Source organism: Cebus imitator, unplaced genomic scaffold (genome assembly GCF_001604975.1).
Source record: "Cebus imitator isolate Cc_AM_T3 unplaced genomic scaffold, Cebus_imitator-1.0 Scaffold196, whole genome shotgun sequence".
Classification (NCBI taxonomy): domain Eukaryota; kingdom Metazoa; phylum Chordata; class Mammalia; order Primates; family Cebidae; genus Cebus; species Cebus imitator.
In genome coordinates this window covers 3222398-3235523 of record NW_016107511.1, presented here as the reverse complement: position 1 = coordinate 3235523, position 13126 = coordinate 3222398, and the positions used below count along the sequence as shown (strand labels likewise).

The following is a 13126-nucleotide window of genomic DNA, read 5'->3' as shown; positions in this document are numbered from 1 at the left end:
ATGGTTTCAGTCTTCTTAAATTTGTTAAGACTTGTTCTGTGGCCCATCATGTCATCTTTCCTAGAGAATGCTCTATATGTGCTTGAGGAGAGTGTATATTCTACTGTTGCTGGGTAGAATGTTCTATATATGTCAATTAGGTTTCAATTGGTCTACAGCATTACTCAAGTCCTATCTTCTTACTGATCTTCAATCTGGTTAATCAATCTGTTATTGAAAGTGGGGTGGTGAAATCTCCTATTATTGTGTTACTGTCTGTTTTTCTCTTCAACTCTATTGGTGTTTGCTTCATATATCTGGATGCTCTGTTGTTAAGTGTATATATTATTGTAATTGTTGTATCTCCCCAGTGAATTGACTCTTTGACTATTATATAATCTTTTTCTTTGTCTCTTTTGATAGTTTTCTGATATAAGTATGGCTATACCTGCTCTATTTTGGTTACCATTTACATGATATATATTTTTCCATCTTTTCATTTTCAGTCTATGTATATCCTTGTATCTCAAGTGACAGAATATAGCTAGGATATAGTTGGATCTTGTTTTCTGATCTAGTTTGCTACTTCACATCATTTGAATGGGGTGTTTACTTCATGTTCACCTAATTACTGATAGAGAAGGACTTACTATTGACATTTTGTTGTTTTCTATATACCTTGTAGTCATTCAGTTCATGATTTTCTCTCTTATTCCCTTCCTTTGTGTTTCATTGATCTTTTTCATAGTGACATGCTTTGATTTCCTTCTCATTTTCTGTTGTGCATCTCCTACAGGTATTTTCTTTGTTATTACCATGGGGATTACATTAAACATCTTAGAGTTATAACAACCTAACAAGGTAACTTCAATCACATACTAAAACTCTACTCATTTACATCTCCCTCCCCAGTTTATGTTATCAATGTCACAAATTACATCCTTTTCTATTTTGTATCTATCACCATAGTTTAATTTTATTTATGCTTTTATCTTTTAAGTTCTATACGAGAATTAAAAATGATTTATATACAGTCAGCCCTCTATATCTATGTGTTCTGTATCCATGGGTTCAACTAATCATGGATCAAAAATATAGTATTTGCAGGATGTAGAACCCAAAGATTGACCATTTGTTTGGTGTGGAACTGGAGCATCTGTAGATTTTGGTATGTGTGGGGAGTCCTGGAATCAATCCTCTGTGGATACTGAGGTACAACTGTACTATATGACACAGTATTATAAGATTTTTAATTCGTCTGTATATTTACATTTACCAGAAGGCTTTACATTTTTGTATGCTTTCATGTTGCTGTTTAATATCCTTTCATTTCAGCTTGAAGGATTCCCTTTAGCAATTCTTGTAAGGCAAGTCTAGTGGTGATGAACTTCTTCAGCTTTTGTTCATCTGGGAGTATCTTTACTTCTTCATTTTTGAAGAATGATTTAGCCCAGATAAAGTATTGTTAGTTGGAAGCGGTTTTTGTTTTGTTTTGTTTCCTCTCTGGCTCTTTGAATGTATCATCCCACTCCCTTCTGGCCTGTAATTATGCTGAGAAATCCACTGACAATCTTCTGGAACCTTCCTTCTATATGACAAGCCACTTTTTTTCTTGCTGCTTTCAAGATTCTGTCTTTAAATTCTGACAATTCGAATTTTTGTTTATGTTGGTGTGGGCCTCTTTGGGTTCATTCTTTGGAGTCCTTTGAGCTTCTTAAATTAGGATATCAAATTCCTTCCAAATATTTGGGAAGTTTTTATCATTATTTCTTCAAATAAGTTCTTTGCCCCTTTATCTCTTATTCTAGAACTACCATAATGTGTATACCGTTCCACATGATGTTGTTCCACAAGTGTCTTAGGCTTTCTTTACTTTCCTTTATTCTTTTTTTTTTCTAACTTAATAATTTCAAATGATTTGTGTACAAGTTTTCTGACTCTTTATTCTGTTTGATCAAATCTACTGCTGAACCACTCGAGTAAGTTTTTCATTCCAGTTATTGTGGTTTTTTAGCTCCAGAATATCTGCTTGCTTCTCATTTATTCTATATCTTTGTTGATATTCTCATTTCGTTCATGTATTGTTTTCCTGATTTCATTTAATTATCTGTGTTCTCTTGCAGTGCCTTGAGATCCCTTAAGACAATTATTTCAAATTCTTTGTCAGGTAATGCGTACATTTCTGTTTCTTTAGGGTCTGCTTCTGTAGATTTATTCTGATCCTTTGATTATGCCATGTTTCCCTGGTTTACTTTGTATCTTGTTGTTTTCGTTGTATTTTGTACATTTAAAGACACATCCACTTATCTCAGTCTTTATGGACAGACATGGTACAGGGAAGACTTTCACAAATGGACTCTCAACTAGAGATTCTGGAGGTCCCTCGAATCTTTTCCAAGGATATGTCTTCTCTGAGCTTATGCATGTGATTTCCAAATTAGAGGGCTTGTGATTTCCAAATTAGAGGGCTTTACCGGTTTCTTTCTCAAGAGCTCCCAATCTCTTCCTCCCTCTAGTGTCTGTCTGTGGTATTACAGATTCTCCAGTGCTGCAACAAGCTGCTGAGCTATCTTGTTCGGAAGTATGAGGCCATCTCCGTCAGCGCTGTGGGTCAGGCAAGACTGACACCAGTCCCTCTGGTAGGCCCCTGAAAAGCCAGAATACGGGATATATATTCCATTCTTCTCTTCCCCTCCCAAACAACAAGTCATGAGCCAGGCACTTTCTCCCAATTATGCTGAGCTACACCAGCCTCCATCCGCAGCACTGTCAATTCTCTGGTGCTACCACAAACCACTAAGCTTTCTTTTGTTCTCCATGGCCCCAAGGCATCAAAAGTAGTCTTCTTTTATCCGCAGTTTTACTTTTTGTAGTTTGAGCTAGCCATGGTCACCCGTGGTACAAAAATATCAAATGAAAAAATTCCAGAAATAATTCTTTCAAATTGTGCGTTTTTTTGTTTGTTTGTTTGTTTTGAGATAACACCTTGCCCTTGTTGCCCTGGCTATAGTGCAGTGGTGCAATCTCAGCTCACTGCAACCTCCAACTCCTAGGTTCATGTGATTCTCCTGCGTTAGCCTCCTGAGTAGCTGAGACTACAGACATGAGCCACCATGCCCAGCTAATTTGCATTTTTAGCAGAGACGGGGTTTTGTCATGTTGGCCAGGTTGGTCTTGAATTCCCGATATCAGGTGATCCATCTGCTTCAGTCTCCCAAAATGCTGGGATTAAAGGCACGCGCCACCATACCTGGCCTAAATTGTGCACTGTTCTGAGTAGCATGATGAAATCTCATGCTGTCCCACTATGTCCCACCTGGAACATGAATCATCCCTTTGCCCAGGGTATCCATGATATACACTACCTGCTTAGTAGCCATATTGGTTGTCAGATCAACTGTCACAGTATCACTGTGCTTGTGTTCAAGTAACCCTTATTTTATTAATGCTTAATAATGACCTCAAAGTCCAAGAGCACTGGGGCTGGCAATTCGGATATGCCATAGAGAAATTGTAAAGTGCTTCCTTTAAGTGAAGAGGTGAAAGTTCTCAACTTAATAAGGAAAGAAAAAAATCACATGCTGAGGTTGCTGAGATCTATCGTAAAAACAAATCGTCTATCTGTGAAATTGTAAAGAAGGAAAAAAATTTGTTAGTTTTATCATTGCATCTCACATGGCAAAAATTATAGCCATCATGCATGATAAGTGCTTAGGATGGAAAAGACACTGAATTTGTGAGTGGAATACAGAAATATGATTGATGGCAATCAGGTTTGGTACTACCCACAGTTTCAGACATCCACTGGGTGTCTTGAAACATATCCCCTGCAGATAAAGAGGGATTACTGTATGCCATTTCCTCATTAGTGCTCTTAGTCAGTAGAGAGAGAAATAAATTCCTCGTCTGCTCCCTAAAAAGTGAAAATGTTGGATGCACATTCCACTCTTCTTTTTCCCTCCCAAGGGAGAGAAGCTACAAGCTGAGTTTTTCCTACCAATCTCACTAAGCTGTGTCAGCCTTAGAAAAGGGCTATCACAGTTGACACAAAATAGACATTTTAACCAATTTCAATGTGGCTATTCTAGACTTTGAGCTTGCCTGCAGTATTGTGACTTCTTAATTGGTTCTGTAGTTCTCATTAAACTTTTGGGGGATGTATGTTGTAGTTAAGTCAACGTCTCTATTGGGAAATAAAGTCTAGGACTTCCTATTCTGCCATCTTGCTGATGTCACTCCTCAAGAACTCCTTTAATGTTATTATCAATTCAGTTTTCATCTTTTGGTAACGACCTGCTTATATTCCTTGCTCTTTTCCATACTGGAGTATTTGCCTCTTTATGACTGATTTTTGTAAGTCATTTCTATATTTTGCATTCTGATCCTTTGTTTCTATTTGTTAATAAATTTAAAAACTTATTGTCAGCTGCTTATTAAAAAATCATCAACTGTGATGTACCTTTTGGGATTTTGGTGTAGGGAGTATATACACATTGCACTGGCTGATTTTTAAAGTCCTTTTAAATAAATTTATAATTACATAAATCTAAAGAGCCATCAGTCAACATTCACCTCATTCACCTCACAACTAAAGGCGTCTTTACCTGACATGTAAATAAATAAATCTAAACACTTTCCATGTCTCCTATATATTCTTCTTCTTACATTGCCAATCCAACATAATAAAGACTTCTCCAATGTTTTCCTCTAATAATTGCATAGTTTAAGGGTTAGGAGCCAAGGATTTCTAAAGGTTGAGGACAAAGAATTTCTGATAGAGCTGGAATTAGCAACAGCTTTACAAAAAAAAAAAAAATCACCAATCCCTCAGTCTCAGATTCTCTTGATTAATGACATGTTAAAAATGAAATGCTCACCAATAAAAACTGATTTCTTTCACAGAGCGAAGAAACATTTGTAATGTAATTAATTGCCTTTTAATTTGTCTGAATCTCTTTGTTTAGTCTAGATTTTGGAATATGATGTTTCTTAAAATAGGGTATATGTTCACATAAAATGTTGCCTTGTAAATATCCTGACTGTGTGTGTGTGTGTCTGTGCTGGAAGCAGGAGGAGGCAGAGCCACAGCAGGCTAGTAAGAGAGCACACGCTTGCATCTGTGTACATTCCCCTCCTGCAGAGTGAGCAACCCCAGGATAAAACTAAGTGCTGCTCTTTCTTTTGTGTTCCCTACTGTATATATAGGGCTTTTTACTTAATGGGCCCACAAAAGATGTTGCATGATTTACTTACTGCTCTGTGAAAGTTAAGAAAATAGTGATTTAAAAAAGAGTTTGAAAACACTTACCAATTTGCTATGTATTCCACTAAAATAAAATAATCTTTCTACATAGAATACAACCATAACTGAACATGCATTTCCTATGAATTATAAAATTTTCCTCTCATAACCAAATTGATACATTTTGAAATTTGAGAAGAAGGATGTTTAGTTTAACACCTACCGCCTTTGAGTGTTAAATCCATTAAGATGATTCTCTCTGAGTTCAGATGCTAATGATAAAACCATCTGTAAAACAAAATCAGTTGCAGGTTAACTCATGCTGCAAACAGGATTACCTCAGTTCTATTTTTCTTGGTGTGAGTGATATTTCCGTTGAGATTCCCCCAACCCCCATCTTCTCCTCATGTTTTACTTTGTCAGAGTGAAAAGGAAGCAGTGCCATGTCACATTTACTAATAACTGGGATTTTATGTTTAATATCTATAATTCTGAATTCCTATTTGGACAATGAACAATAGGCAGATCATTAATTTCCTAAGAATTAAAACCAAATCCATTTAAATAAAATGTTGGTTTATTTCTTCATTCAAAATCTAGTTGATTTTTTTAAAAAAATGCTTCTCTTGTATAAAGCTTCTGAAATCCCAGAACAGTTAACAAACATTAAAAATCTCCTAACATTTTTTACAAGAGTTACATCAAGATTGTAAGTTACAATTTCTTACATTTGGCTACAATTTAGGCCAGAAGAAAACAAAGCTTTAACACTAAGAGGTAAATATGTAATACTATATATTGAATTTTCTGCTTTCCTTTAACAGAAAATTCCAATCAGGTTATTTTAAATATAAGATTTGTCTAAAGGCACAAGACTGTGTTTATAATAGCTAAGAAAAGCTTTTCTCCCAAACATCAGCGTGAATAAGTGAGATGTAGGACTAGAAAGAGAGGTTGATTGGTTTGTTTAGTAAAACCCTTCCTGGTTTCCTTCTTTCTCATAACTTCCCATCTCACATTTCTTCCTTACATGGCCATAAGTCTGCCCAAGGTAAAAAGAGATAAACAAAGAAAAGTTAAACATCTCTTCTGGAGGACCAAAATATTTCCATTTACTCTTTTTGCTGATGATATATTCAACATTGAACATTTCAAAAGTGATAAATTTTAAATACTCACATTTTTAAGCAAACCAGCATAGTAATCTATAGGTGCATATCCAAGACCTTGAGTGAAAAGAGCAACTTCTTTATCAAATCTGAGTGCTGAAAGTATATGAGATAATAAACCCTAAAAAACATAAATAGAAAAAGTTAAGTTCCTTAAAAGTGAATACAAGTGCCTTTTATGTACAATGCCTATGATTTATTTGTAAATGGGGTGGTCTCTATGAAACAAAACAATGTTTGTCGAAGTACCCAATTTACTTGATTCAAAGTATAGAAGAGAAATGTTAACATTAAAGTTAGTACATTAAAAAGAATTCAATTTAAACAACCTTTAACACTGAAACAAAAATATATATAACGAATAAGCAGTGCTTTACCTATATTAAGAATGAAATTTTATTGTTTTAAACTCAGTAAAATATGTTTAACAGAGATTATATGATAATTTTTTTTAAAGGTCAAATGGTTAAAGTGCCGATGTCATACAAGGTTCGAGGGTGGTGCATCTCACACAGGCATGTGAAACACCTAATCATCATGCTCATGAACTAAAAAAGGATCAAGATATGAGAATTTAATAAAAGATAGAGAACACATCACAAATCAGTAGAGAAAGGACAGATTATGCAATAAATGGTGCCTCAAAAACTATTCGTACAAAAAGAAAAAAAAAAGATTCTCAGCGGGCATTATTTATCTAAATATAATCCAGTTTAATGTAAATTAAAGAGACAAATTTAAAAACGAAATAGCACACAAGAAGAAAACATGAACACTTTTCAAGTGTCTGAATGAGAAAGAACTCTGAGAACTGAACATCCTGGGAGCAAATCAGCAGGGAAGAGGTTTGGCTGTGCTCAATAAAAATAAAACCTTGTGTTTACCAGAAAAACAATATGATCACAAACTAGAAAGAATGTTAACAACAAATAGTACAGATTCTATGTTATCAAGTTAATGGACAAAATATATGACAAACACTAAGAGCATAACCATAAATATGAATAGATAATTCATAAGAGAAAATACAAATGACTAAGAAGCACATAAATGAATGTTTGTCCTCCATAATCAAAAAGGGTAAGGTAAAACACCTATATGCCACTTTCACTTAATGAATTCAAGTTGTTACAAACATGAATAGCTAATGCTGTATGGGGTTCTATGAAAGAGGTACTCTATGTGCGCTCCTGGAGGAACAGAAATAGGGTCTTCCGGCTGGGCGTGGTAGCTCACACCTGTAATCCCAACACTTGGGGAGGCCAAGGCAGGCAGATCACGAGCTCAGGAGCTCAAGACCAGCTTGGCCAATAAGGTGAAATCCTGTCCCCACTAAAAATACAAAAAAATTAGCCAGGCGTGGTGGCATGAACCGGTAGTCCAGCTACTTGGGAGGCTGAGGCAGAAGAATCGCTTGAACCCAGAAGGTAGAGGTTGCAGTGCACTCCAGCCTGGGTGACAGATTAAGACTCCATCTCAAAAAAAAAAAAAAAAAAAAAAAAAGACAAAGACAAAGGATCTTCCATCCAGGGTGCAGTTGTGAATGGCACCAGCGCGTCCATGAAGTGTGAGCAGATGTAACACAGCCTGGAACTCATCGTGAAGCTCAGACTTCCAGGTGTGTGTCTGCCTAGAGGTCTGTTACCTGAACACACACAGATTACGGACTAACAAAGGCCCTGCCTTATAGAAAGCAACTTGAAAAAAAATGTATTAAATGTCTTCAAAATATTCAGAACCCTTAATATAGCTGGCATACATTTAAGGAAACAAATGCAAATATGATGACAGAAGCTATGCTCAAAGATGCAGTTGCTATTTCTCATACAGTGAAAATTGTCTAATAGCAGGGAATGATTAATTTATAATATTCTTATATAGTGGCTCACTGGAAGCTATTAAAATGTTTATAAAGGGGCCATGCATGGTGGCTCACTCCTATAATCACAGCACTCTGGAAGGCTGAGTCGGGCAGATCACTTCAAGACCAGCCTGGGCAACATGAAGAAACCCCACCTGGGACAACAGTTTTGTATTTTGTGTTGTATCCATGTTTTGTGTTTTTGTACAAAAAACCCAAAAAGTAGCTGGGCATGGTGGTGCACACCTGACATCCCAGCTACTCAGGAGCCTGAGGCAGGAGGATCGCCTGAGCCCTGGAAATTGAGGCTGCAGTGAACCATGATCACGCCACTGCACTCCAGCCTGGGAGTTGGAGTGAGACCCTATATCCAAGGAAAAAAAAAGTTTACGAATAATCTTAATAGTATTTTGAATGGTTATCTTATACTATTAAATGAAGAAAGATGTAAAATGTTATATTCAGAATGATCTTATCAATATAAAAATAATCCATACATGGGAATGGAAAAACAATGGAAGAAAATATCACTGTCTTAGTCCGTTTGTGCTACTATAGCAAAATACCTCAGACTGGGACATTTATAAAGAGCACAACTTTATGTCTCAGTTCTGGAGGCCAGGAAGTCCACGACCAAGGAGCTGGCAGGTTCAGTGTTTGGTGAAGGCTTCCAGGGTGATGTCCTGTGGCTGTGCCCTCTAAAAGGGATGGGCACTATGAATGCTGTGTCTTTACATGGTGAAAGGAACAGAGGGGCAAAAAGGGCCCAGGACACTCTCTTCCACCTCTTATAAAATCACCAATCCCATTCATGAGAACTCTACTCTCATGACTTAATCACCTCCCAAAGCCCCTCTTAATACTACCACATTGGTGATTAAGTTTCAACACATGAATTTTGGGGGATAGATCACAGCTATCACCAAATGTTAGCAGTCTCTAGGGTGGTGCTAGAGACCCATAATAGTGCTGCCCTAGAGACTGCTAACATTTATATTAACATTATATATATATATTTTCCCCTTCTTCTTCTTTCTACTTTAGTATGTTTCCTAACCTCCCATAAATGTATGTAATTCTTTTAATACCAGGAAAAAAATATTTTTTGAAAAAGTTTTATTTGGAAATATTTGATTTTTTAAAAAGTTCCATACTGCATTTTGTGATAACACATTATGAGATAAAGTGAATTTGCATCTGTGCATATAAATATACGTATATAACTTCATACACAAATACTTGGAGATGACAGTCTTATCTGGGGTAGAGGCTAAGGGTGCCTCAGTGATGGGCAGGCAGGCTCCACATACCCGGGACAAACATTTGGCACACATATCAGTGACACGCTGGGTGGTTATCACTATCACGGTGCTCACTTCAATTTCATCATATTGACACATCCAAAAAGATACAAGATATTATGTCAAATTTCACAAACCTTCAAACTTAATCAGTAAAACATTAGAAATACAGAAGCAGCCTTGTATGCCCTCTGCCCTTCCCCACCATGATTCAACAGCAGTCCCTACCCCTGGGGGAAGCTCTACTCTGAATGTGAGAGGCATCCTTTTGTGCCGATCATGTACTTTTGCCCTGTGAGCTCAGAACACCCTCCGTATCCTTAAAGGAGAATCCAGGCAACACTCCTAAGTCATGTAGGTGGAAACCTGCCACTTGTACATGACATCCTATCTAGTGTTTTCAAATTAGAATTGTAAGTTAACAAAGTAGCTTTAAAACATTACTACTCAGTAGAAGACATTCATGATTAGTAAAAACAACAACAAAAACCGGCAATATGTACTACATGATTTACAGAATAATGAATCTACTGGAAAGGTGGAAAACAGGAGCTTTACAGAGTTAAAGTGAACCCTGCCTAAAATAGCAGGAGGGGCCTCTTGCTTACTATTGCTTTTTCCCTCTTTCAGTTCAAATCTGCCCCAAATACAGACAGGAAACAAGGAGGTGACCATAACCCCAAATGAGTTCATCTCCACGTTGGTGGTGTTCTTTTCCAACACCAAGTGCAATCTGGGAGAGAGAGCGAGCAGCCGTGGCTGGGTAGGCAGAGTCAGGGAGCTTACGTACAAGCCAGGGTGCCATCTGTGGAGGGGCAATGGCCGTTACCGCTGGGCTCCACTGAACTTTTGAAGGAAGACAGTGGGGACTGCACAGCAAGAACACTTGGTGCTCTTAGCAAGCCAGGATGAGGCCTGAATTCCCAGTGGGGTACAGGGCAGGTGTTCTGGGAAAAGGGAAAGCCCAGCCAGGTCTGGTCAGCCATATGTCAAATCCACGTGGAGGTGTCCAAGTCAGACCCAGGTAGAGGAAGGAGGACTTGGTTTAGAAACTAGGTGGGCTCCAAGTTGGCAGCAGTCTGGGTTTCATGGAGCAGGTCAGTCTGATGCTAGGTGAGGGGAAGGGTAGTGTCAGAATAATGCAACCTACTGCTCAGAAACCAGACTTTTGCATTCTATTTAACAAACACTTAAAGCACTTACTACATACCAGGGGCTGTTCTAAACTGATTACACATAGCAACTCAGTTAATCCTCATAGCCTGTGGGTAGGTACTATTACTGAATTTGGGTTAAAGAGGAAGAAATCAAGACAGTTTAAGCAGGCTGCCCAAGGCTAGTTATTTACTCTATGGCCAAACCTTATAATAAATCTCCCTGTATCCACTGTCCATGAGACACCTGGGATAGTTTTTAACAATGCAAATCTGATTGCTCTGTATGAGACCCTTATGGCTTCCAGTTACTCTCACTGTGAAGCCCAAACTTCTCAAAGTGAAGGAGCCTGGCTCACCAGTGCATCCCACACCCAGTACCAGACTTGACTTCTCCTTACTAGCCTGTTTGGGACCCTGGAGGGCCACAGACTTTTTGGGCCATCAGGACTTTAGTATGTCTGATCCCCTCTGCCTGGGAAGCTCTCCTATGCCCCTCACTTGTGAGAAGTCACTTCTTGAAGAGATTCTAACGATTATCACAACTAAAATTTACCAAGCGCTTATAATGTGTAAGGCACTACGTTGTCTAAGTATGGCATCTCACTGAAAACCCCAGGGTCGGTTTTTAATCAAATTCAATTCAGCAAAGTTTTAATTAAGCCACCCATACACAGGTGGCTACTGTTACCATATATAGCAATCCAACCTTAAAAAATTCGAGTGCAAGCGCTGCAGACTCAGTTGGGATGGAAGTAATGTAGTATGCAACAGAGGAAAATCAGTTTTGAGGCAGTGATAGCTAAGGGTCAGTCAAGATTGTAGATCTTAAACAAAACCATGCCTAGGCTTGCCCCTAACCCACAGCCTCCTAGAAGCACTCACATCCCAGGCCTGGGACCAGCTCATGGAGGGTGACTTCCCAATACTGCATGAGTTCCTCTTGACATCCGATAGATTCACGGGGTGAGATGAGAGACTAAATAATTCCTAAGTAATGTTTAAAATAGCCACAAATAGTTCCCTAGATACTACAGTCATGCATCACTTAACAACTGGGATATATTCTGAGAAATGCTTTGTTAGGCAATTTCTCTCCGTCCAAACATCACAGAGTGTACTCACATGAACCCAATGTAAACTGGGTTCAGCCTGCTGCACACCTAGGCTACATGGGAGAGCCTATTGCTCCTGGGCTACAAACCTGTACAGGATGGGACTGTACAGAGTACTGTTAACACAATAGTATTTGTGATCTAAATCTACCTAAACACAGAAAAGGTACAGTAAAACTTACTGTACCTTTTCTATGTTTAGGACACTTAGCATGACAGGAGCTTGCAGGACTGGAAGTTGCTCTGGGTGAGTCAGTGAGTGGGGGGTACATGTGAAGGCTGAGGACATGGCTGTGAACCACTGCAGACTTTATGGACACTGTATACTTACACTACACTAAATTCATAAAAACATATATTTCTTTCTTCAGCAATAAACTATTCTTAGCTTATCACAACTTTCACACTTGATAAGCCTATTTTTGTTGAACTTTTGGACTCTTGTAATAACAGCCTAAAACATAAACACATTGTATAGCTGTACAAAAATATTTTCTTTCTTTATATCCTTACACTATAAGGTTTTCTATTTTTAATTTTTTTTTTGTTAACTTTTTAAACTTTTTGTTAAAAACTGAGGCACGCTGCCACGAAGACACTTGTCCTGGTCACTTCAAGCCCTGGCTCACGGTTGTGCTGGTGTGAATGCAAACCCCGCTCTCTGGCTGCCAAGCATATATGTGGCCAGGACAGCAAATCAAGCATTCACGCTCCAGGCAAGACGTCTTCTCAGGTTCCCAAACAGACTTTCCAGAATCTTCCCAAGATACTGAGACTCAGCCCCTTCCAGGCCTCGCCACCAAAGAGAATCAGAGAGGGAATGGGGGAGCCGTCCAGACTCTCCAGCCCAAGCTTGTGAGCACACAGCCCAACACAAATTTGTAAACTTTCTTAATACATTATGAGATTTTTTTTTCACTCATCAAGTATCATTAGTGTTAGTGTATTTTATGTGTGGCCCAAGACAATTCTTCCAATGTAGCCCAGGGAAGCCAAAAGATTGGACACCCCTGCTATAGCCTCTTCTGTAGTGAAAATGGATTTTTACCCAAAGCAGCAACTCACTGTTGACAAGGACACCATCCCAGATGCTGAGCATTAACCTCCCTGGGACAGACCTTATCTGAGTCCCAGCAAAGCCCACATTGTCCTCCAGCCTCTACCATCTAGACATGTTCCAGAAGAGCCCCTCAGAACTGTCTTGATTAGATGGGACAAGGGGTGGAGGAGCTCCAGGTTCAGAATGTCTGCCTTATCTCTCTCTTCTGAGAGGTCTGTACCTGCTGGTTGGAGCCCTCACCCTTA

At 38.5% G+C, this 13126-nt stretch overlaps 1 protein-coding gene and 1 non-coding gene across 6 annotated transcripts in view; both read right to left on the bottom strand.

The window, feature by feature from the left end:
* Positions 1 to 13126, bottom strand: part of FANCC (FA complementation group C) — a 238045-nt gene that overhangs the window by 86650 nt on the left and 138269 nt on the right. For all 5 annotated transcript variants that reach the window (XM_037745255.1, XM_037745253.1, XM_037745254.1 and 2 more), the window contains 2 exons: positions 6401 to 6511; positions 5445 to 5509 (listed from right to left, as the gene is read on the bottom strand). In XM_037745255.1, coding sequence (XP_037601183.1) covers positions 5445 to 5509; positions 6401 to 6511 — 176 coding nt within the window. The remainder of the gene's footprint in view (positions 1 to 5444; positions 5510 to 6400; positions 6512 to 13126) is intronic.
* Positions 6847 to 6950, bottom strand: LOC119473947. The gene has a single exon (XR_005203218.1). It is a non-coding gene; the product is annotated as a small nucleolar RNA U13 (small nucleolar RNA).